The 26752-nt window shown below is 37.0% G+C and overlaps 3 protein-coding genes across 3 annotated transcripts; 1 reads left to right on the top strand and 2 right to left on the bottom strand.

Moving 5' to 3' along the window:
- On the top strand, positions 1204 to 7516 carry LOC109848514. The gene is made up of 3 exons (XM_020418033.1): positions 1204 to 1828; positions 6430 to 6702; positions 7173 to 7516. Exons 1-3 carry the CDS (start codon positions 1304 to 1306, stop codon positions 7485 to 7487), a joined length of 1113 nt encoding a protein of 370 aa, XP_020273622.1. The 5' UTR covers positions 1204 to 1303; the 3' UTR covers positions 7488 to 7516.
- LOC109848253 (V-type proton ATPase subunit E-like) lies at positions 8276 to 18225 on the bottom strand. The gene is made up of 7 exons (XM_020417677.1): positions 18208 to 18225; positions 17922 to 18118; positions 17020 to 17120; positions 11462 to 11618; positions 10673 to 10869; positions 9814 to 9913; positions 8276 to 8731 (listed from the first exon to the last, which is right to left on the bottom strand). The coding sequence occupies exons 2-7, from the start codon at positions 18021 to 18023 to the stop codon at positions 8696 to 8698; spliced, it is 693 nt and encodes a 230-aa protein (XP_020273266.1). The 5' UTR covers positions 18024 to 18118; positions 18208 to 18225; the 3' UTR covers positions 8276 to 8695.
- On the bottom strand, positions 19023 to 23036 carry LOC109846787 (putative disease resistance protein RGA1). Its single transcript, XM_020416032.1, is given in 2 exon segments — positions 19023 to 19156; positions 19300 to 23036. Coding segments are annotated over 2 exon segments (3834 nt in total). The 5' UTR covers positions 23000 to 23036.

The raw sequence follows: 26752 nt of genomic DNA, 5'->3' as shown, positions 1-26752 counted from the left end.
ATACTTTATTACCATGCAATTATCTATTAATATATTATTTTACATTACTAATAATTGATATGATGTAGAGTTTTACAATAGCGTTGGAAGTTTTAGGGACCAAATTATACAAACATAAAGTGACGTATACTGTAATTAATTAACAATGATAATTAATTTAGTTTAGTCAGTATTAGAATGTAATATCAACAAAGAATAAGGGAGTATGATTTTAGATGCTTATATACATAGTTAAAATGAAGTTTTAATCACAATGAAATAGTGTTTTTCAGGGAGTAAACCTATATGATGATTTTGTATAAAGTATCGTTAGACGAATGCATTACTACATTACTAGTCGTCGCTTTCCCTCGGCGAGTGATGACTTCTTCCAGTTCTCTGCTTAGTTCAGTTCAGAGAGGAGAAAAATCATTAGTTAATGGTTTCTGATTCAGCTTGACGTATAGTCTGCTTGTAGTATAGCACTAAATTAACGTCATCAATTTCAATCGAGAAAGCAAAAGCAGGAAGAACAGGCGCTGAAAGCCCTTGTTAGCCTTGTTCTTTCACTAATGACATAGCTTACCGACTCTAATCTAATCTTATCTCCAACTCGTGTTTGCAAGTCGCAGATATAGTTCTTATGGACATCTATGAGTTACGTTTGTCTAAAATTATAACATTATGATGATTTTGATGCATCTAATAATAAAAATCTTAACTCATTAACTGGCTTAATTGATCAATGAATAATCTAATTAGAACCCCTTTTTGTATTTATTAACATTTTTAATATGATAATGTTTTCAAAATAGTTTTGGTGTATTCTAACTCTGAAATTCTGCAAAAAATAACATGTATCGATATGCAAACATCGGATCATTCTCAACTAATCTTAATTGATCAAGGAATGATCAAATTAAAAACAAACCTATAATAGTTTATTTCTTTTATTATTTTTTCTGGGGTAAATTGCACATAACCTCCTATATATATACCTTCAATTACACTAACCCCCCTAACTCATTAACTGGCTCTTAACTCCTCTCAATTAATGAGGAAGAAGGGTGGCACTTGCAATTCATTTTTCTCAAAATGCAATTTCGGAAATTCCATGCGGCACTTAATAATTATTTTTTGTGGGGCGGGGCGTGTCAGCATTACATGAGGGGGGTCACGTGCAACTAAGTCCTCTTTCTTCTTCTAATTTCCACTCAGTCCTCTTTCTTCTTCTAATTTCCCCCCTTGAGAATACACAGTTCCAAGAATTCTCCCAGTAAAAAGCACCGGTCTCTCTCTCTCTCTCTCTCTCTCTCTCTCTCTCATGGCCAAATCCTCAAAGCAAATTGTATCAGGTTTCCAAAGGCTTTATCTCCACCGAATCCCATCAAAACCCAATCCCCCAATCCCTAATCCAAGCCCTCTCTATAGGAGAGCTTACTCCACTGAATTCCTCCCAAAACCCACCTCTCAAAATGGCATCTTTTCTCGAATCCTCTCCCAAAACCACAAATTTTCAACCCCAAAACCCTTTTCCCCATCTGGGTTTTCCAATTCAAGGCAGCTAGTTTCAATTAGAAACTTCACTGCTGGGTCTGGGAAATCAATAGTTAAGGATCCTCTATCAAAGATCAAAACTGGAATTTTGCAGTACAGGGAGGCCCTAGGGCTGCAGGTTGAGTCATTTTGGAAGAGGAATTACTTGGTTCTTGTAGGTGCTGGGGGTGTTGTTGTCTGCATTGCTTTATGGAGGGTGATGTTTGGGGTTGCCAGCACTTTTGTGGGGCTTTCGGAGGGAATGGCAAAGTATGGGTTTCTTGCTTTGGCCGCCGCCATGGTTTCGTTTGGTGTGAGTATTTCTCTATCATATTGTGTAATGCCAACTGTTAGAAGGTTCCTTCCAGGTCACAATGCAATGAAAGTTTGTTTTGTTTGTGTACATAGTGCTATTGTAGTTAATTATGGTTGTTAGTTGTGGGCATTGATGGAGAAGCATTGGCACGTGCTTGATGGGTGATGTTCAGACATAACAGATGTGTTTAGGTTTGCATCCAGTAGGACATTTTTAACTTTATGAACTCGTTGGAATCGAGCATATTTTGTAGATCTGGTAGATAAGGAAAAGCATCGGTAAAGATTCATGTTCCCTCTACATGAATTTTTTATCATAAATTGGTGGTTCTATGATAGCATTTAGGACAAAAGGTTTCTAGTCTGCAAAGTTAGACTGCATAATCAGTTAAACCGGCTAATCATTAAAGATTTGTGTGATCTGTCATCCAACACATTTCTCTAACTTTATCTTGGGGTATACACACACAGACGCGCTCATGCGCACACACCCCTGTATACCCTTTTTCACGTATGGACGTCTCCTTATGAGGCAGTGGCTTTTGATGGTTGCCACACTTGTGCTGTGCGTATCATGGGTGGTTATATGTTGAATTTTCCATGTCAAAGGATATGTCAGATTTTCTTTGAAAGTCTTTAGATGCATTTATCCTCCTTTGTACACACAATTTACTTATGCATCTCCCGGCTTTTGTGAAGATGGCTCTATGCCTCTATGGCGTGTCTGAAGTTATTAGAAGAAAGCAATATGACAATCTTGGTTTCTGACTTCAATAGAAAGACCTAAAAAGATATCTTATTATTTTTATTTGTTTATCATTTATCCTACGGTGCAAGATTGCAAATAGTGGCATGTATGGTGATAGGGAATGATGTAAGCTTTTATTGTAAGACATCATGACTCCTTGTTAACAGTTTCGTTTAAGTCAATTTATGTTTTAAGTTTCCTAATAATTCATGCACCTAGTTAACAGTTGTGTTGACAGTAGATAGTTATTAAACGTGAAAATGGTAAAAGGCTGTACGGGTGCTGTAAGATCCAAGCAAAGCCATGGGCTAAACCGTGATGTACTTCATACTATCTGTGCTTTAGGAAAATATTAGTCTTTTCATTGGCAAGAAGACTAGATATTCGAAGTTCTACACATGTAGCATATTGTCCAAAAAAATGAGTGTGTGCAGATTCTTCTGATTGAAAATGTTTTGCGAGTAGATCCAGAATCTCTAGGAATATGTAGCTTAGGTGTGAGTTTAATTCGTCTCCTAATCAGTTAGACTTATTAAATACAAATGATGATTTAAATTGCCCTTTTTGAATTTGCTCATTTAAGAATAGTTTTTGCTCTTTTGTAATGGCACGAAGCCATGAACTGTGGGAAGGGACAGCGGGGTCAGTCGCAGGGAAGTGTTGGTCATGATTGATGCACGGTACATATTATTACACGCACAATAGAAAAGATGAACAGACTATATCACTTTCAATAAATCATACATATGTATGGAGAATGATTAAATTTTGTTTGCTTGCAACTATTTGAGGTATTTACTAAGACAATGGTATCAAAGAACATTGCGATTTGTTTGGAAATATAGAGGGTCTTCAAATTGGATATGAGCTTCTGTATAGAACGTTCCTTACCTTCAATTTTATCCTGAGTGGTTGTTCTGGAAAGACTCAAAGTCTACTCCTGCAGTGGTCTCAGTTGATGCACAGATCAGTATAGGTTAGCTTAAGACACTAGAAGTAATGTTAGACTGCAATTGCATCACATCCAAGTTAATACAATGAATGATAGAAGACTGGTTTCTTGCAGAAACTCCTATGAAAATGTATGATGGAAGTGTATATAGCAAATAGTTTTTCTGGGTCACTCTAGGAATTCCATTCTAGTTAGTGTTAGTAAGTTGATCTTTCTGACCATCTTTTTGGTCATGTCTGATTTTCTTTTTCTATAGTTCTTATTTTGAAGGGCATTATGTAACCGAGTACTCTTCAGAGTTGGGAAATCCTGGGTGGTGTTTCAATAATCTTTGGTATCAGTTTAGGGGTGCATTCGGTCCGGATACGGTTCGGATATGATGCTTACCATATCCATATCCGCTTACCCATCTCGGATATGGATACAGATACAAATATACCTCGGTAAGAAAAATTTATAATCATATCCGCTAAAATCGGATACAGTACATACAGATATATAAGCGGATATGCATGCGGATACTAAACAGATATAAAAAAACTAGATAGTATTGAGAAAAACATAGTTCATGTGATACAAAAGAGTTCGTTAATATGTCCATTATAACTGAAAAGTTAAGATTAGACATCTTGATTATCAAAATTAACCATAAATCCATAATCTAAGAATCGAAACTATCGTAAGAGTACGACTAATATGTATTCGGATATTTCGGATACAAATACAGATATTTCACTACAAAATCATATCCATAACCATATCCTATCGGTTATAGATTTGAGTAACCATATTCGTATCCTAACGGATACGGTTACAGATATTTTCTCGGATACGGATACGGTTTAGCACCCCTATATCAGTTGCTACTGGTCTAGTCTAACAAGCAATAACTACTGTTTAGCCTGCTAGCTGGTTTTAGTCAAATTTAACAAAAAAGTTAATAAAGAAAATGGGAATTTGTTATGGCTGAGGCTTTTGACGATAAATTTATTACAAATTGGTAACAAAGCAATTATTGTGTTTAAAAGTTGACTTAAATCTACTTCTGGGTTCCATGGAATTTGGAGTCAAAAGGATTTTTATTTTAACGCTTTAGGCTTGCTGCCTATCCTACATAGAGTGAAATATGAGACAGAGGGTTTGTTTGTAGTCTAATGCTCTAATTTTAATTCTATAAATTTTAAGCAAGTTATTGGTAGATATAAATCTCCTTGCGAGCAGTGAGAACCAATTATGTAATTAATGGGGGAAGGAACAACCACAAGGCAATAAGAGATGATTTTAGTTTACTAACTAATTGCTGTGAGATGGCAATAGATATAAAGTTTTGGTTTAGAAAGCCTGGATGAGAATATTGGCTGCATCAGTGACGCCTTCCCTAGTGTTACTGCTGCCCCATGTAAAGAGATCAGCAGTGAGGAGCTACTGGATCATGATTCATACATAGCCAAATACAATGAGAAGTACTGAATTGAAGTGTTTCTTGATCACTGCATAGAGATATGTGTTGGTGAATGACACTTGATCCTGAATCAAGGAAATTAAATCTGCAAACCGTTACGTGTATGTGCTTCCAGTATTTTGACTTGGTGAGCTAACTCCATTTGATACACAATCAAACAGTATACATATATGTAAATATACATGGTGTTGTAGATGTAGATGACTAGATGTAGATCTAGATGGCAAAGTCGATGTGGATGTTTATTTAGATGTAGATACCTATAAATGCTATTTGGAAAACAAATCATAAAGTAGAAGCCTTATTGGGTTTCTTTCCCCAAATTTTCTAGACGAAGTAAAGAAAAAAATGATAATATACCAATACTGTTTCCTTGTATAACCCCAGTTTCCTCCTTTGAGTTCTCATATACAAACAAGGAAACTACCTCCTCTACTTCCATGGGATTCAGACGGAGTGGAGAATTCAAGTTTATTTCTCCTATCAAAATTTCATATGCCAGACAGTTGACTGATTATAAGCTTATTCTCCTGTTCCCATTGATATGTGATCCGGCACCTTCAAATTCATAGATCTTTTTGCTAATCAACTTGACAGTTTATGTTAAGCTGACAGCTGGTCAACTATATGTCAAATTCTACATGGATTTTTGTGAATATTCAGATCTTTAGTCCATTTCATTGTCACTGTATGATGGGTCTTGCTATACTTCAATAACAAGATGAAATTAAAAAAAATACATAATTGGGAAATCACAATGATAAATCTGCACCCATCAAAATTTTCTGCACCATATTTTTAACCTTTCTTTTCATGGCTCTCTTTTCATTCATGAATCTATAGTCCATTAATGTTGCATTTCTAAGAGGGATACAAACCATTTGGTATATTGACATTGCATGTATAGCTTAAAGTGCATTGTGTTTCATAATTTTAAGTCGTCTGTTGTACCTCCTTCATTGGGGCCATTCTCAATTTAGAGGGGAGAAATTTACCCAACCTCACGCTGATGGAAACCCAAATAGGGAAGCTGTGTTATTCCTGCAACTCACTGCTAATGAAGTACACACTTAACTTTTTCCTTTATCTCCTATATTTCCTTGTCTGCCGTGTATGGACATATATTTCATATTGGCTTCTGCTCGATGTAGTACAGGATATCTGAAGTTTATTTTCTTCCAGTTCCTAGCCCTGTGAGACTTGCAATCTGAATCTAACATTATCTCTTAAATACTGAAAATGTTCTTGTTGATTTGTAGAGCATGTATGTTACTTTCAAAGAACATGCATCTTGTGCTGTCTTCTGTCTTTTCGAAGTATATACTACACGATATCTGTATAGTTTTTTCCCTCTAGGTTTTGTAGACTGTAGGAGTACAGTTTGAATCTACCAGCATTTTTTTTAAAAATTGGAGAAGACATCTTTTCTTATTGCAGGGCATGTACATTAGGTCAAGGTTGTCCATCAATCCTGATAAGATATATCGGATTGCGATGAGAAAGTTGAACACATCTGCTGGAATTCTTGAGGTAATGGGTGCCCCTCTAACTGGGACAGATTTGAGAGCATATGTGATGTCAGGAGGTGGACCAAAACTAAAGAATTTCAAGTTCAAGCTTGGTGGAAAGCGCTGTTTTCTCATATTTCCCATTCGTGGATCTGAAAGGAAGGGCCTTGTGAGCGTTGAGGCCAAGAAGAAAAAAGGCCAGGTTAGTTGAGCCATCGATCAGAGCTTCAGGAATAATGGGTTTCATTTCTTGAGTGCGTTGATCCTCCATTGGGTTGTCTAGTAAATTCATTGAAATATATTACTGATCAGTACCATGTCACTAAAAATCTAGATAATTTTAGATGCGTTCAATTCATCAAAATCCAATTTGCAACACTGAGAGAGGAGAGTGCTACTTCTTGGGCATTAGAGTTATTATCTAGTTAATTTCCATGATTTGATTAACTTGTGTATCGGAACTATTTGTATGTTGATGTTCAACACAAATTAATGCATCAACATTGCATGCCAGGAGATTGAGATATGTAGCCAAAGTCGATAGTCATTCCATTCTGTAAACAGCTGTTACTTTATCATATTACTATATAATCAAGCTTATATCTTGTTCAGATTGTCTTTCTTGGGATTAACGTTCTGATGATATCTGAACATTATTTTGGATCCTTGCAGTATGATATCAAGTTGCTTGCAGTTGATATACCAATGTTGCAAGGCCCTGATCAGAGGATTTTCATAATCGGGGACGAGGAAGAGTACAAAATTGGTGGGGGCTTGATCTCTGAATTAAGAGATCCCATAGTAAAAGCAATGGCTGCTGAAAAAGAATTTGAGGATCTCGATCAAAAGGAGGAAGAGGAAGATGAAGAAAGAGAGCGCGAGGAGGCAGAGAGAAAGCACCAACAAGAGAGAGAGGAAGCAATTGGAGAAGAGAAAGAAGTCAGCATGAGCTTAGGAACCTGGAGGAGGAAAATTATGAAATGGTGATTCACATCTTTTCCATAGTTTTTGACAAATAATTAAGTCATAACTTTTGCGCATTATAGTTATCTGACAAAATACAGATATCAGAAGAATTTGACTGCTCGTTCTCTATCATCCACGCCGACCCGCGCCCACTCCCTCACTATTCATCCCCCCCCTTAAAGAAAAGTTGAGGTCGTCAACTAAAAATTGAAATTTTATCATCGAAATTTTGATGCGCGTAAAATTTCCGGATCATTCTTTCTCGATCAGGGGGTCTTTGTTGAATGATCATCTGTGAGACACATGAGATTACTCTGTTCTTGTATAAAGGTTTTTCACTGCTTCTGAGTGATTATCCACATACCATTATTGGTTTTAAATACAGTATAACGCTTCTGTCATTTGATAGCACTTTTTTTTGTCCCTCGGACTCATCGTTCTCCAGCACCCTGATCATTTGATTTACTTTTTCCGCAAGCAAATAAAGTTACCCTCATAACGAAAATTTCACATAGAAAAGCTTAAGTGATTTACAAGCGACAAGATACGTTACAAGTTCAAGTTCTTGTAATGAATACTTCAGGCTAACAAAAATTTCACAATATTAGCAGCAGCACCTAAATTGCTTCAACCTTTGAATACATTGTTTGACATCTTTGCCAGAAACAAATTAATGCTTTAAAGCACATTATGTACTCATCTCAGCCAAATGTTCAGCTCCATCCCTTTTAAAGTATCTCTCAAAACACCCAAAGAATGAAATATATACCCAAGAAATAAAAACTTTAACTTCAAAATCCACCAAAAAGTAAAAAAGAAATAGAAGCAGCAAAGCTGCTCTCCTCAAATATAAACTGTATTAGGAGAACAATTAACATAGCGTCAGGTCATACAATTTTTTTCCAACAAATTAATTAGCATTTTGTGTGGCAGAATATTCACATACACAGAACAATAAGTCCTGCTAGCAACAAAAGGAGCCTTGTAATTGAGGCGGGAAAAAAAAGCCGTGGTGCCTCTATTTATTTTGATCTTTGCCTGATCATTTTAAGAATAGAAAAATGACTCGCAACAAAATTATGACAATTCTCAAGGTCAAGAGAGTTGGTTTGGGTAGTGCTCTACAGGACATGAATAAATGACCATGGATCTCTTGAGGGGGAGGAAATGGAGATCTCTTATTATCGAAGAATTCTTATTGCAGAAAAGAAACGAGAGGACTGTGCAACTCAATTATCCATCTTCCCAAAGAGGCGCTTCCTTATCTGCAGAGGGCAAACCAGAGATTGTAACCATGCTCATAATAAACAATAGTCTAAAACTTGTGAGACAAATATATGTGGATATTATACTGGAGCAAGAAGAACCTAAGTTCAAAAACAGGTGCATGGTATTGGCAGCTGTTCAACTTGGGATATTGGTAGTTTTCACTGTTCCAGATTGAAGTTTAGATTTCTAATAGCAGATACGTATTACCCCGCTATTGAAGATTATTTTTTAAAAAATCACTTGCGCAAGCACATGTCTATGGATACAAATAAGTTCCAGATGAGAAATATCACCCCTTTCCTTTATAAGGTTAACAAATTACATAATAAATTTAAGGGGAGAACAGGTAACTAAAATATATATGCATAACTAATTTGAAAATCGTAAATATAAGATCCTTATAACAAATTAAAACAGTATATGATGAGTGTAAGTTTTATATAACAAATTAAACCAGTAGACTTGCCAATTTAACATCTTAGAAAGTCCTTTACTTTGCATGTGGCCGCACATGTTTCTTAAAACCAAAAAGTGAGATGGATAGAGATTCTGGTCAAGAGACAATAAATTGGCTGAGACAAGATATCAGGCAAGAGCGAAAAGCGGGCCTCAAATCTACTTCCGCATATTTGGCAAGTATGACACTGCAATAAGCTGCAGCGCTAGCAGCTAGCCATGTACTCAGAATCAGACATCATTAATACGTACTTGTAAGGTTTCTTAGGGATTCATTATGTCAGGAGGACACATTTGGTAAGATTTGATAAGAAAAATGGTAGGCTGCATAAATTGACAGTCCAAACCATCAGTCAGGTCCAGGCAACTTGTGCTTGAGTTCAAGCATAACCCAGAATGAGAACCAGGTTTTCAGCCGAAACATGAGCAATTCTAAAACTGCAACCAAATCCAAACCAACAAGAAGTTTTAGCAGCATTCATGTAAGCCTAACCAATGTTGGAAAGTGCTAGAAGGATTCATGTCAGCCTAGCCCATGTTGCAAATGAAACCCATATAACATGATTTGAGTTTTGCCACAAGGTATTATACTATTATGTAGATTTGGCATTTGAGGACTAACCTCGGGTAATTTCTGCCTAAAAACAACCTCCAGTCTGGCATCCAGTGTGTTCTCACATACAATTTTCCCATCTTGTGAAGCCAACACAACACCTCCAGAGCTGCAAATAAGTTGAAATACAAGATATGATTGACAAAAAGTTCATTATAGCAAATGAGAGATTTTTTTTAATGTGAAACAAGATACTTATCAAGACAACAGGTAAAGCATTATATTAACTAAAAAATCATCTACTTCTCACAATCTACAATATTTAAGAAATGCATGCACACAAGAAAGATTTTTATTACTCTCCCTGTAGCACCAGCCTAAGTACAGCATTTCTATACCACTTGATTACCTTGAATATATTTCAATTCCAAATAGCCTATAGTGGAAATCATTACTTTGACGCATTAAATTTTAATTAACTAATTCTCTAATGAACACCCCATCTACAAGTAAAGAATAGTTTCGCATGTGAAAATATATCCTTAACAAAGACACTGTAGCACGTGCAACTCAATAAATTTATCCTTGCAGTAACAGTAAATTGCGTACTGACTAAAAAATTTGAAATGCTTTTGCTAAGTACCCCAGGATGCTACAAGTTGAACAAAACTTCCAAAAGTATAAGGAGGGAAAAAGGTTTCCCCATATAAGGAGAAAACCATATGAACCACGTCCAACAAGCTGTAAATAGCAACAAGCAAAATATGCCAAAATGCAGAAACAATGATGTAATTGATTCACTACAAGTACAGAGATCAAAGTTAAAAAATTTCTATTGTATTAAAGCCACACACCAAAAATCTTAAATCAGAAATTATCCAAGAAATAAAAGTTAATTTTGCATATTAGTACAAGTTAAGAAAATTACCAAGAAAGACCATGTCCCTTATCACCTGCTGGAGGCGGTGGAAGATACACGTGGTCATCAATAGTAATTTTAGGAGCATGAACTTTAGCTTTCTCTGCATATTCTTGTTTTGCAGCATCCAAAATTGATTTTATCAGTTTAGTATCCATCTCTCTACAGCGCAACAAGACAGATGGCTCTTTCAGTCGCAGCAAACTCTGTGATTTCAAAGAAAAACAGATCCAGTCACTAAATATCATTCTGAACATACAAATAATATGTAGAAATAGGTAAGGGATACAGTTGCCAGAACCTTTGTTTTCCTGAAGAGACTAAAAAATTTGAATTCATAAGAAATTAGGAGGCCATAAACTGTAAATAATCATGAGAGACTCCATCTCAAGTATTATCTAAGGAGTTCAATGTGAGCTGTCTATCTATTCTATAAAGCAGATTTTCAACCAAAACCTGAATATACTGAAACTTTTAAGTCCTCAGCTGACCTCAGTTTCTATGAACGAGAACATGCGATCACTGGTGACTTGTCATAACACACTTCATTTCCCAATATATTTCCTCTTATTACAACAACAAAAAAGAATCCTTTAACCCAAAATTTTTAGACTGGCTTTTCAGACAGGCTTATTCATAATCATTAATTGGTCATAAGTTGCTCTGCAACACGTTTTCCTTATTCATAAACATCATTTGATCATAAAATGATTATGACGTAGGTCCTGTATGTCTCCCTGACTAATGAAACACAAAATAATGGCCAAACATCGAATATATAAGTTGCCTGCATCATACCTGAACAATCAAGTCTTTCAGAAGTTTTCGATAAGCCTCAGTATTGCCAGAAACACGTAGAAGCTCCTTGCTAGCAGATTCTTTCATAGAATTCACCAAATCATCTTGAGCTTGGAGAACTTTAATACGCGATGCATTTAGCTGCATTGAGTACTCACTGCAGAGATAATGCACCATAAAAATATGACAATAAACAAAGGTAACATAACAAAAGATGACACAGTATTATCGAACGTGGGAGCTCGTGCAGTTGATAGATTCAGTTTCTTATGGTGGAAGAGGTCACAGCGTTTGCCAGGTTGCCTGCCTCTTCAGAGGTGCTTTCTCCCCTAATAATGGTAAGAATGGGAGTTTTCCATATTTCTATTTGAAAACAAACACGAGATTACATAACACAATGAATACATCCAATATCATGTCAGGCGCCGAAAGCAATCAGCCGACTTCAGCCTCAAATTTTGACAAATAAAAAGTTAAAGGAAAAGAAAACAAAAATGGCGGGCCCCACAGCATAATAAAATATTAATATTTTACTATGCTGTAGGGCCCGCCATTTTTGTTTTCTTTTCCTTTAACTTTTCATTTGTCAAAATTTGAGGCTGAAGGCAGCTGATTGCTTTCGGCGCCTGACAATCTCCCACTTGAAGATTTGATTAAGTATCAATCATATCTTCACACCATTCTTTTTATCTTGCCATCTTCATGTTGCTTACGTCTCCGACAGACCACAGAAGGATCGACACCAAATAAATTTGTCGGTATTGACTGCTTTTGTCAAAAAGTATGCTAGGTTGTCTTTGGTGTGAATTTTCTGCATATCCATTGTTCCTTCTTCCACTTTCTCACGAACGAAGTGGTACTGAACTCGAATGTGTTTGGTCTTTGAATCAAAGGCTGGATTTCTTGCCAAATGCAAAGCACTCTGTCTGTCACAAAATAAAGATATATTTTTTTGTTCATAGCTGAGTTCCTCCAGCACCATCTTCAACCATATCGCTTCTTTACTGGCTTTTTTTTTTTGTTCATATTCTGCTTCTGTTATTAAAGTAGCCACAACTGACTGTAGTTTTGAAACCCAGCTTACAGCTCCGCCAGCAAGTGCAAACACATAGTCTGTGGTGGATTTGCTATTATCACGATCACCTGCATAATCAGAATCAACATATCCACTGACAATAAAATCAAATCCTCCATAACATAATATAACATTTGAGGTTCCCTTAATGTATCTTAGGACTCTCTTTACAGCATTCCAATGCTCTTTACCAGGATTCGTCATGTATCGACTAATTACTCCAACTGCTTGTGCAATGTCTGGTCTTGTACAAATCATAGCGAATATTAAGCTTCCTACTGCTGATGCATACGGTACTCGAGACATCTTCATCCTCTCTTCTTTACTGCTAGGACTCATACTAGAGGATAACTTAAAATTAACAGGAAGTGGGGTAGAAATTGACTTACAATCTTGTATGTTAAAGCGCTGTAAGATTTTGTTCAAGTAATTCTTCTGAGAAAGTCAAATATTCCTATTAATTCTATCTCGGTAAATTTGTATTACTAGAATCTTGTTTGCAGATCCTCAATCATTCATTTTAAATTCCCTAACCAACTGAGCCTTTAATTCTTTGATACGATCTTTGTTGGGGCCTACAACCAACATATCGTCAACATACAATAATAAGATAACAAAGTTATTTTTACCAAACCTTTTGAAATATGTACAAGGGTCTGAATTAAGTCTGTTGTATCCAAGACTCATGATGAATGAATTAAATCTCTTATACCAACACCTCGGCGCCTGTTTTAGACCGTACAGAGATTTGTTCAATCTGCAAACCAAGTTCTTTTTTCTTCTTCAAAACCTTCTGGTTGGAGCATGTAAATTTCTTCTTCAAGATCTCCATAAAAAAATGATGTTTTCACATCTTGCTGCTCTAGATGTAAGTCAAATATAGCGCTCATAGCCAGGACTATTCGGACTGTTGTAAGTCGAACTACAGGCAAAAATATTTTATTAAAGTCAATACATTCTTTTTGAGCATACCCTTTTACCACCAATCTAGCACGTTGATGACTCTCCATCCTCCGTTAGAAGACAGTATGCAACATTACTCTTCGTAATATACTCCGAGTGTCAAGTCGGTGGTCTTCTCTCACGAGTTAATCTTCGAATTTCTGGAGCCTCAGACACGACCGGTTCTTGTACATCATGCTCCGGTGTTGCTTCAGAAGAATTTGAATTATCTTCTACCTGAACAGGTACAGTCTCTGAGTCCTTCCTCGAACTGCTTTCTTTCTCTTCACTTTATAGTTGGTTCTCTACAAAGATAACATCTCTGTTGATGATAACCTTACGGACAGTAGGATCCTACAGGAGATACCCCTTTACTCCATCAACATATCCTAAGAATAAGTATTTTCTAGAGTTTGAATCCAGCTTTGTAATTTCTTGGGCATTATACATTACGTACGCTGGACTTCTAAATATATGGAGGTTAAAGTAATCAGCTGGCTTGCCAGTCCACATCTCCATCGGCGTCTTCAACTGTATTGCGATTGATGAAGATCGATTCACCACATAACAGGTGGTTTTTACTGTTTTCGTCCAAAAGACTTTATCCAGATTTGCAGTTGTCAACATAACTCTTGTTCTTTCCAATAGAGTTCTGTTCATCCGCTCCGCCACTCCATTTTGTTAAGGAGTATAAGCCGTACTAAATTATCTTTTAATGCCTTCATGCTTGCAGAATGCTAGGAATTCACCGTCTGTGTATTCTCTTCCATTATCTGGGCTCAAGCATTTGATCTTCTTCTCAGATTCAAGCTCGACCCGTGCTTTGTAGGTTTTAAAGACTGAAAACACATCAGCCTTCTTCTTGATAGGATACACCCAATATCTCCTGGAGTATCATCAATAAATGACACAAAATACTTTGTTCCTCCCAATGATGTAACCGGTGCTTTCCATACATCAGAATGAATCAGTTCCAGAATAGCCTTGCTTCTAGAACTTGATGTTTTGAACTTCAGCCGATGCTGCTTCCTTGTAACACAATGCTCGTAGAATGGAAGAGCTACCGGATTAAGTCCAGAAAGCAGCTTCTGATCGGAGAGAATCTTCAAACCTCATTCTGACATGTGGCATAGTTTGTGATACCATATAATGGTTTGTTGTTCTCCACGATTGGTTGATGCCACACATGAATCAGCTTCCTGCAGGATTTCTCCCTTGAGCATATATAGATTTACAACTATCTTTTCTCCTTTTATTATCACAAGCGTCCCTCTAACAATCTTTATGATCCTATTTTCTATATGGGTCTTGCACCCGAGCTCATCTAATTGTCCTAAAGATAATAGATTCTTCTTCAAGCCCTTCACATGTCGCACATCTTGAATGGTGCGTATTGTACCATCAAATATTTTGATTTTAATAGTATCAATATTAAAAATCTCCAAGGCATGATCATTCCCCATGAATATAGATCCTCCTGAGATAGGTTCATATTTGTAAAACCATTCTCTCCGGAAGGTCATGTGCCAGGAGGCTGCTAAATCCAAAAGCCAGACATCAGCAAATCTCTTTCTGTCTTTATCAATAGTGGTTGCTCCACTGAATAGAATTTTACCATCGCCTGATGTGCTGACAACGCATCCTTGAGATGTTGATGGCTCTGAAGACTTTTTTATCTCCACTCTTCTTATTGTGCCAACACTCCGATTTGACGTACCCTTTTTTATCATAGTTATAGCATTTGATATTCTTCTTACTTCGTGATTTTAATCTACCATGGGTATGACTCCCACTGGAGACACAGTCCATTGATCTTCCTCTCGTCACCGTTAAAACCTTCGCTTGTTGCGAACTTGCATGCATGTCTTCCTTATTCTTGCGCCGATTTTTTCCTCCAGAACAGCGGCTGCAACATTGTCGAAGACTAGATTGTCCGTGAGAATGTTGTTTGTCAGGTTGATAATGAGTTGATCATATGAGTCAGGTAGACTCTGAAGTAGAAGTTCTGCACGTTCATTGGCACCGATTGCATACCCTAATATTGTGAGTTGGGAGAACAATGTGTCTAGGTGTTGATGTGGTCGGTCATCGATGTAGATTCCGCCATCCTCAGAGTGTAAAGTCACCTTTTTAAGAAAATTTTGTTGTGCATGGATTTTACCTCATATAGCTTTGTTAGAGTATCTGAGATCTCCTTTGCTGTCTTCTTCTCCTCTATGCTTGACAGCACCCCGTCTGCTAATGTCAGATAAAGATTTACAATAGCATTTTTGTCCATCTTGTTTCACTTCTTATCATCTGTGATGTCGTTCGGTCTTGTACCGATGGCCGCTAGATAATTATTTTTTCTCAAGATAGCCTTTATCTTCAACTTCCACAGTAAGAAATTACTCCCGTCGAATTTCTCGATCTTGAACTTTGCCGCAATTGCTTCTACCACGAACAATAACTTTTTACTATCTCACGTAAACAGTAACTGTATTTATGAACAGTAACCATATATGTGAATAGTGTTATACTTGTGAATAGTATCGTATTTATGAACAATATTATACTCGTGAATAGTACCCATCACCTTCAAAGGGTAAATGATAACCTAACTTATTTTCTGATATGAAGGATCCACTTTTGGTGGCAGTCACAAAACATACGATAAGTAGATATATACAAACATCCTAAGTTGGCTCTGATACCACTTGTTGGGACAAATTCAGGGCCCAATAGAGCAGAATCGCAGCAATAGTAGAGCAAAAGTAGAGATACAATGATAGACACACAGATTTACGTGGTTCGACACTTGATTGCCTACGTCCACGGACAATGATAGAAGAATTTACTATGAGGAGAAAACTCTAGAGTTACAATCTCTCTTAACAAGGAGATACTCTGGGTTTGTCCCAACATATCACAAGTATATGCAATTATGCATCTTGATGTACAATAAAATCACCAACAGCTTCAGATAGACAAATGAGTGGAAGCTAAACAAAGCATCAAATTTGCAATTCTCTTCCAGATGCCATTTCAAATTGGAACCATAAAGGCTTCATAGAAATCACAAGCTTTTGCTGCATGTTTACTACTTCAGTTCACTCAGTTCAAATGGATACGATGATCCATTTTGAATTCTCACAATCACATAAATGCTGGCTAGATCCAGAGAGGTTACTCTATGAAGGTTTTCGCAATCGAGGAGTTCAAGACAATAGTGGGTGGGCGAAGGTGAAAAGATGTTCATAAGCATCTGCCAGAAATGCATAGAATTCCAGTCGATATGAAAGTCTACCATCAGCATCTCAGATATAGAAATTCTGATTGAATATTCAAATGCATTTTCCAGAAACCAGATCGATCCGTTACATATATAGGGCTTCATTAAAAAAAAAAAAGAGCAAAGGCAAAGCAACTTAACGTGTAAGAAATCATAGCACTGATATAGTAAGTTAAAGTGAGATAGAATAAGATGTCTCCCCTTATAAATTAGATGATGAAAACTTTGCAGTAATAAGGAATTTAAATTTCGAGATAATTGAGTACTTACATTTTTCTGCGGATGTCAACCTGTTTTTCTTTACGCTCATATTCTTGACGAATCTTCCTTTTTTCAGCTTCAACAAGCTGCAATTTTTCTATGTTGAATTCCTAAACACAAAAAACATTATCAAACTCAACCAAATAAGCTGAGGAAAAAAAAAAAAAAAAGAGAACTCAGATACAAAGTAATAGAATACTATATTCATTTCAAGACAAAACAGCATGACCTATCGCAAATTCAGAGACCATTCATAATTATATCACAACCATAAGAGAGTGGTCAAAGAACCAAGAATCCGGTAGCACCCAGAATGGACAAGTTTTGGTGAATGAAGAGCATAAGAAAATTCAACAAAAAGTTCAGTAAAGTTCTAGTACAAAAAATCAAACAATTCGCCCTCGTATAGATACAACGAAACTCACATAATTGTACAACTCGCTAATAAGGTTATAACCACCAATAAAAATTATAGAATATAAGAAACAACGACAGACTTTCATCATTTGATATATTATTATATGTAAGAAGAAACAATCCACCTTTTTAACTTCAGAGTCTATTCTTCATCAATGCATAAGTAGTTCCAAATTATCCGTGAAGAAACAGGTTTTCCCGTACAAATAAATAAATTTATGCACACAAAGAAATTAGCATTGTGATGTTTTGACTAGTTGAGAAACCAATAATTTTTTTTACACTTTGCCACGACATGACTCTTAAATGACAAATTAGTAAAGACCTCGTCATGAATCAACAAGTGTCAAATGATTCAGAAACAACTAAAACTAATCAACGTAGCCTAAAATCATCACAAAAACCAACCAAAATGCGATTTTGACGAAAACCCAGATGGCGAACCTCGATCAGAAACAAAATTCGATCAAAAAAATTATGGGGGGAAAAAAAACCTCTTCAGCGGAGAGAGAAATCTCGCTGGCTTTTTCCTCGGCCTCCTGCCGAATGAATCGGACCATCTGCTGGATTTGCTTCGATACATCGGAGTCATTCATCGTTTACTCCCTCTCGTATCTCCTCGCTCTGAGTTACAAGAATTATAGAGTTTTCTTCGTGCTCCAAAATTTTCTAATAAATCAGGATCTGATCCCTAACCACGAAAATAAAAAAGAGAGAAGAGAATCAGATAAGAGATGGAATCTTACGCGATTGCAGATAAAGGAAAAAATGAAATGCAACCGTGACTCCTCTTGTTGCTCCCTGCATTTGGTTCTTTTAGCGGGTGCAGACCCGACCCAAGTTTGGCCCGAATACTTGAATTTGGGTTCTTACGTCACGTTTCATTGAAACCTGATAAATAGATTAATTAATTAATTAATTTTTCAACATATTGGAACCCCAAATCTTCTCCCTCAAATAATTGATTTCGCTATTAGGTCCCTCAAATCTTATGCGTTCTCTTGCATTTACTCCAATAGTTAGTTTTTCAAATGAAATTTGTAGGGGTTGGGGTGGGGTGGGGGGGGCTTATTTTCTTTTCCTTTTTTTTTCCAGGTGATGATGCGAATTTGTATGAGAAATTTTTAGGTGAGATTTAGCGGAACAAAAATGTTTCGGGTGTCACGTGCAAAAACTACTAAATATCAGGGGTTTTATCGGAATAAAAAAAGGTAAGGTGGTTTTACTGAAACACTCCCCAAAGACCAGGGGTGTTTTCTGAAATAGACTGTTTTCTGAGATAACGCAATAATGTCGTTACGTAGTGAAGCCATTGTCTACTCCTCAAGAGGGATTCAATATTTGCCTCAAGCTCAAAAATAGGAAAATTAAAGGTACTAAGTTGAGAATACTCTCAGGGCAACTATTCGATCCCACGGTATCTAAATGCAAGTGTTCTATAATAGTACGTAGTTGTTTGTGTGAGTGCGTATGCTTGCTTTTTTTTTAATAAAAAAAAAAATTTTGGGACAGTTTTTCTTCACTTGTTTGATGACACATTAGCAACTTAATCCCTTAATATTTGAAGGCTTCAGTGAAGAAGCCACAGCAGTAGTTCAAAAACCCGGAGATCGATCGAGAAAGTCAACAATTAAATGAGCTAGAAAGGCACAGTACTAATATCCCGAAATATTCAATGTACCCGAAGCTAACTCGCCAGCAACGGAACAGGAATCCTCATGCAAAACTACTGACATGTGAAGAAAATGAAGAAATTAAAGCATAGTTTACCTGCATTAATAAATCCAAGTAGATTGTAGCATATGACCGTAACAAGAGCTGCAATGATCTATTCTGTAGAGCCATATCCCATGCATGCTTGCATAAACTTACATCTGTTCTCGTTACGGTCAACGCAACCGGAGGGAATGCCTGAGACTGAGTGCCAATACTTTCCACTGGGCGTACACTGCGTCGCCAGCCGAGACCCGCTACTACCGCAGATGATAAGAGATCGAAGCTTTGGGAGTTGCTGTTCAAAACTCTTCGGAAATGAAGTCAATAGAGGGCAGTCCATGATATGCAGCCTCTCAAGTTGAGTGAGAAGTCCTAACCTGTGTGTATAGCTCAGATAGCTGCAACTCACAATTCTCAGTTCTGTAAGTGTATTAAGGCGTCCGATCCATTCTGGAAAAGATGTCCATTTTACGTATCGGATTGCCAAATATTTAAGCGCAGTAAGGTGTACAAGAGACCGAGGCAAAGATAACAGCGTATCGGACCCAACATCTAGGACCCGGAGATTGGTTAGACGTCCGAGACACTCTGGCAATTTAGTCATTGAAGGGCAATTGGTAATCTCTAGCTTCTCTAGTGCGGTGAGCCGTGCTAGCCCATCTGGCAAACTTTTCAAATTTTCACATGACTTGATCGATATAACCTTGAGATTAGTGAGTAGCTCCAAGTTCTCTGACAATGAGTACAGGTTTGGGAGGTTGAGAAAACTTAGCCCCCGAAGAGATGAACCAGGTAACTCTATTGGATTGCCCGTCAGTTTATCACACCCTGAGAGCTCAAGTCTTTCGAGTGCGGTAAGGTGTTGCAGTTGCAGGCTCCTTCCTTCTGTAACTACTGATGAACCGACAAGATTGTTGCAGTTGTTAATGTCTAGATACTTGAGGGAGCTCAGACGGCGCATGAAATCATCTGACAGCGTTATTAGTTCGTCGCATGATTCTATTGATAAAGACTCCAGCTGCCTAAGAAACGGCCTCGGGTATCTTGGTTCCCTTTCGGTTAACGAAAATACCAGCTCGTTACATTCATATACATACAGTTCATTCAAGGAGTTCATTTTATGGAAGAAGCCTTGTTTTGGGCGAAAAAGAGGGCATCTGCTCACCCGTAGAGTTTGGATAGATGGTATATGTGGAATTGTTCTTAGCTTGGGGCAATCACGGATTTCTAGGTCGTTAAGCTGATGGAAATATGTTGATGCTCCTGTAACTTGTAGTTCCATCCATTCTTCCAAATTAGCCATTTCAACTAACATGAACGCCTTCAGTGATGGGAATGCTTCAATTATATTACTTCCCTGGCCGCCATAGAAATCATTTTGATTGCTTCCAAGGTGCTGAACTCCAGCCATTCCCTGTATGCTCAGAACCTCAAGAAACCGGAGCTGGCCAAGCGACGGGAGATAGTCGCATCTGCTGCAATTATACAGATAAACCTCAACCAAATTTGGCAGATGCACCTCACACTGCATCATCCAGTCTGGAAAAATAGCTCCTCCATATTCTTCTATTCTCAACCACTTAATGTTCCTATGAGGTTGAAGAGCTTCTATCACCTCCTGAAAGTTCTCCTTACTGGGATCACAATTCCATGAGAGATGCAGAGACAAAAGATCATGTTTGGAACATAAGTTTGCTTCTTTGGCATCTGAAGCAATCTTCACATTATTAAGACCATGTAGTTGTAGTTCGCCTCTGATGTTCAGGTGTTTCAGCTCTCTTATGTTTCCACTGCTGGCTTTGTTGCCAAGAACATACACTGATAGTGTACGTAAGCCTGTTAAATTCCCCATACCTATTGGCATATCGGTTAGCGCATCACACCCACCGATATATAAATGCCTAAGTTTTTCCATGTTCTTGATCCCCATCGGAAGTTGACGAAGATTTTTACAGTTCTCTAGTTTCAAAGTTTGCAGATGAAAAAGGCGACACGTGGCTTCTGGCAAAGTTTCTATATCGGTGCGTGATAGATCCAGGTACCTTATATGCTTCAAATTGTCGATATCTCGCAATGCCTCCTTTACTTTAACTGATGGTAGAGCTAACACCCTTAAGGACTTGGCTTTCAACCAGACATGTAAATGACTCACGGTAGATTCATGAAAACTATTCAACTTAAAGAGTGTGTGCAAGCTCTTGGAGAAATTACATATGGCCCTACCAATTCTCGTTTCAGTAGCTTTCCCATTAAATGAGACATGACGCAATTTAGCACCCTGACTTCCTTCTGGCTCCTTATCTTCAAGAATGCTGCATACATTTTTAGCAATGGCTTGTGAAAGGTCATGAATAAGATCATGCATCTTACAGTATGTGGTTGTCCTGTAACCATAGAATTTATTTTCTTCTACAATTTGCAAGAAAGAACTTGCTACCAATTCATCAAACATCTCTTTCCCCTTGTCTTCAATCTCCATACCCCCTTCGCATTGGAGGAAACCATTAGCCATCCATAGTTGAATCAATAGCTCCTTGTTCATGTTATAGTCCTTTGGGAATATAGCAAAGTAAGCAAAGCATTCTTTCAAATGAGAAGGCAAGTGATCGTAGCTCAGCCTCAAGGCAGGTAGGATGCCATTCTTCGAGGCTGGTAAATTCCAAGTTTCACTCTCTAACACAGATAACCACTCCCTTTCATCCGTTTTTAAACGCATGAAGCTCCCCACCATCTCCGCTGCTAGAGGCACTCCTCCCAACTTTTTGACGATTTTCTTCCCGATATTTACCAACTCATAAGGCTCGGCAGGTCCACTCGCAAATGCTCTCTGCTTGAAAACACACCAACAGTCTTCATCAGACAATTGAGCTAACATGTAAGAATCTGTGGTTCTCATGATGGATGAAACTATGTTGCTTCTTGTTGTCACCATAATCACACTCCCTTGAACGCCTTGTGACAATAAAACTCTTAGTTCTCGCCACTTAGTTTCATCTTCATTCCATACATCATCAAGCACTAGGAGATATCTCCTCGAACCTAGAGCTTTTTTAAGTTTGCTCTGCAACAGTTCCATGCTCAAATCATGACACGGCTTTCCCGTGGCTGATTCGATAACTGCTTGGATGAGTCTTTTAACATCAAATTCTTCAGAAACACAGACCCACATGAGTAGTTGAAAATGCCCTTTAACCCTTTGATCATTGTAGACAATTTTGGCGAGTGTTGTCTTTCCTAGCCCTCCCATACCGACAATAGGAAGGACTGAAACATGGTCTCGATTATCTACGGAGCGAACCAACACGTCTACAACTTTATCTTTATCCTCTCTTCTTCCAACAACATCAGATTCTATAACAAAAGAATGTGTCTCTGTTCTCTTATTTTTTCCAAGCCGGAGACCGCTAGATGTGCTCAGATGGAACTTAGCTCTCTCGGCAGCAACGCTATCCAATCTCTCCACAATTTCTCCAATCCTACGACAGATTCTTGCATGAAACAAAATCGGGTTTCTATAGGAGAAGAAGTGGCTTACCTTGCGCGTAAGTTTGTCCCGGGACTCAATCTCCTGTCGCATGAATTCCCAGTGGAACAAATCTAGTATATCGTCAGCGTCGGAGGCAGCATCTTTGAGCTTCATCAACCAGTCTCTGAGCGAACGGTTCTTGAGCTGTTGATCATCTGCATCTTCAAGAACTGCCAGGATAGTGGAAAGGCTGCTCTTTAGCTTCAACATATCTTTGTGCACTTTGGCACCCCGTAATGTTTTGAAGTGGTCAATGAGGAGGGGTATCAGAGAGGCCGTCTTCTCGAAAACTACCTGCATAAGGGCAGCTATAGCAATTGTTTCAGCCATTGCTTTAGAGAATCCAAGGGTTGAACCTTAGCTCTTATGCAGGTAGTGAGAAGGGGGGAGAAAAAATAGTAAAGAAGAAGATCAAACATATGGGGTTCTTATGCATTGTGTCTAGTCAATAACAGAGGGTTTTGTTTTCCACAAAGACTCATTTTCCTAAGTATTTTCCTATGACCTTCCCTTCTAAATTTCTCTCCTGTTTTCTAATGAAGTGGGACATTTAAGTATATTTTAATTAATTTGGGGCAAGACTTGACTTATGTTTAAATTGTGGACATGAATTCACAGCATTAACAAAAGAAATGAGATCCTCTATATGATGGGGGCATGTTTGGCTTGGCCTAACTCATAGAAAGCGCGTTGAAAAGAAAATGTTTTTTTTAAAGAAATCATCTTAACAATATGGGGCTGTTTGATTCACTTGTTGTATTGAAATTTTTTGAGAAAATGCTAGACAGTGTCATTTTTATAAATAATAGTTTTTATAGGTTTATTTAAACTCTATTTTGGTTCTCTCAAAATTTATAAAAATGTTTTCTATAAAGAAAGGGAAAGGGGGGGGTATTTTATAGAAATGAATTTCCTATCTATATGGACGGGAATTTCCTAGAAATCTGACGCATTGAATTAAATAATACTTTTCGTACAAAACTTGCCCATTTCCACTCATCAACCCATTTTATATAAAGTTGATTTTCCTCTTTCAAACAAAGAAAAAGTAAAAAAACAAGAAAACACCACTTTTTGAATTCCTATCAAATCCTTTTCCCTTTTTTCATATAAATATCAAACCAAACAACCCAAAGGTAATTATATAGTAATCACCTTTCATTTACAATTTATACATAATCCACATTTAAAGTTGGTTTTTGTTGCAATCAACCAACTCCTAGTTAGATTTTTACTAAAAAACTAAAAAAAAAGCTTAAATAATTCAAGTTCAAGGTACGTGAGTTGTATCCTAACAAGACCTAAATACTTGCAAAAATAATTCATGTACATTGAATGCAAGTATTTAAAGGGTAATTTTGGGTTTAAGTGAGGAATTTGATTGGGTGGTGGTTGATTGCTACAAAAGCCAACTTAAAAAGTGGTTTATGTATAAATTGAAAATAAAAGATAATCTTTGTATGATCACCATATTTTAAAGGTGGTTTCTAGGAAAAAACCCAAAAGAAAACGAGTGCATCAAAGGTCAATCTATCAATTATTTTCATGGATTTTTTGGGTTTGGGCAATCAATCAAGATATTGCCTTTGTCATACACTGGACCATATCAAAAGTCACATAATTATAGGGCTTGAAGAAAAAAAAAGGATAATTTTTTGAAAACCATATCAAAAGTCACATAATTATAGGGCTTGAAGCATAAAAAATGATAATTTTTTTTGAAAGAGTCTGCTTTTGAAAATTATTTAGCAAAAATGATATTTTTGTTAAACATTTGGCAAAATTGATCTCTTTTTAGCCAGCTCAACAAGCCTAGCAAAAAAGAGATCGAAATTTCAAAATGTAGGCTTAAAAATACACGAGACTGCTAGTCTCGTGTGTTTAGGGGTGGCTAATCAGCTCCTAAATACACAGTAGAAATCTCACGGGACTAGTAGTCCCGTGAGAATTCTGTGTAGTATCAGAAAATTAACGGGACTACTAGTCATGTGGATTTTCAGTACAGTAGCAGAAAACTCATGGGACTACTAGTCCTGTGGGTTTTACAGAAAGCCCCAAACATGCACGAGATATGCACGCTTCTATTTTGACTTATATCCTGCGTATATACAGTATTTCATGTGCACAAAAATTTAAATCTACCTAATATACATATCTACATAGTATAATCCTTATATAACTTATAAAATTTAAAAAATAAACATAATTTAAAACACATATAATCAATGTAGAACATCACAACACAATTGATAACAATTCACGGCAAAATGTGTACCATCGATACTCAAGAGCGGACAACAAAATGAGAACCCCTTGATAGCGGGTCTAAATGCCCAAAATATTTGCATGAACCTCTCCACTCCCGATGTAATCTCTTTAGACAACATTTTGTATTCGGTACCCGGATTTTTCTTCTTAATTGCTTTAAGATATTGCAGAAGTAATTCGTAAGATTTTTCTCAATCTTCGAGGATTTTAGTCAATGCCTTTCTCCATGTATTATATGCCTTATATGTGGATATATTTATTTTTTTCATATTGTATACCCTTGTAATTATCTGATCTGGAGTCAGATCAAGTTCTCTCCTTACTTCATGTATAATTAGCTTCAAGATATAAGAGGAAGTTGCTGCCTTATGATCGATATTGACAATTGGATTGCAACATGTATGAAGTTCACAATAACTAGAAATTATAAATTGCCCATTAGATTTTTTTTCTAATTGCTACATTGAGCTTCCATAGACCACTTGGAATTTCTTTCATCTTGAGCACTTACATACTCTCCTTGAGCTTTCTTGTTGAAATAATACTTTACATGGTAGTTGGCATTATTAGTTTTTACCAGCTTGAATTTGACTCAATTCTTGATTAACCATTCATGAATAGTGAAACCCAACGTTTCTTTATTCTCGAATAGATCTTCTTTTTCCAAAGTGAAGTTCTAGGGTCGTTCAAAATTAGAACCAAGATGAACAAACTTAGCTTGTGAGGCATTTATCCACTCCTCATTTTGAAACTCTTCTGGCAACGGTTCTTCAGACTCCATATAATTGTTGTTTATATAAAATTCATTCATCCAACGAGTGTCCTCATAGATTCCTCCAATGGCATATTGCATGCTATCAAGTCGTTTCTCTTCTTCAACATCTTTAGAATCATCATTTGCATCTTCATCCTCCTCTAAAATGGAACCAACTAGTAAATTATCTGTAACATGACCCGAGGCGTTGTGGAATATATCACTTAACATTGCACAACGGGAAGGCCCACTTAAATGTTGTAGTTGAGTCCATGTCATTTCACTCGAGTCATTTTCTAAGTGCACATCACTTGGAGATGAAATGAATTTGCTCTAATTATTTTCTAAGTCAAGCACGCGGGAGAACACTCATAGAGTATTCAAAACTTAGGCAACACCAGATATTGAAAACTTTTCAATGAACAACTCAATTGAGATTTGGTCTTCTGCAAGTTGTATCATGTCAATGATTTCTTGATCATTTGTGATCTATATATCAATTATTTTTTTTTCATTTATCATACAATTACAGAGCACCTTAGTTGCATACTCTCCATGATTAATTCTAGTAACTCTGTATATTTGCTTTATCATTCCATCGAAGTTACCATTTTTTAGATAACATGAATATATATTTAGATTCTCCCTCATATATAGGCATATTATTCATTCCAACACTTAGTCTCCCATTGAAGGAGCAAATAACGGGTATTTAGTTCGCCATTAGAAATAAAATATTAACATTCATCATTGTTTGCGGTGAAAGTTAATGTTTCCATTGTTATCGAATCTATTACAACTTTAGTCGTTACAATAAACTCGAATGAAATAAAAAGTTGATCTTTTTATAAGATCTCTTTACACAATGAAAATAAAAAGTTTACAACTTTATTAAACAAACGTAGAGATCATTTATCGGTCTTCTGCTTGCGTGAGATCTTTGCCTGTGCCGGGGTTTATCCGTAGACCACCGTCGATCAGATCTGATTGTTGAAAAATTGGGCAGAGCTTTGTCTATCCGCGAAGGGATCGAGAAACCGTAGCTCTTATCTCGGCGAAGC

Source organism: Asparagus officinalis, chromosome 7 (genome assembly GCF_001876935.1).
Source record: "Asparagus officinalis chromosome 7, Aspof.V1, whole genome shotgun sequence".
Lineage (NCBI taxonomy): Eukaryota > Viridiplantae > Streptophyta > Magnoliopsida > Asparagales > Asparagaceae > Asparagus > Asparagus officinalis.
This window is presented reverse-complemented; position numbering and strand designations above follow the sequence as displayed.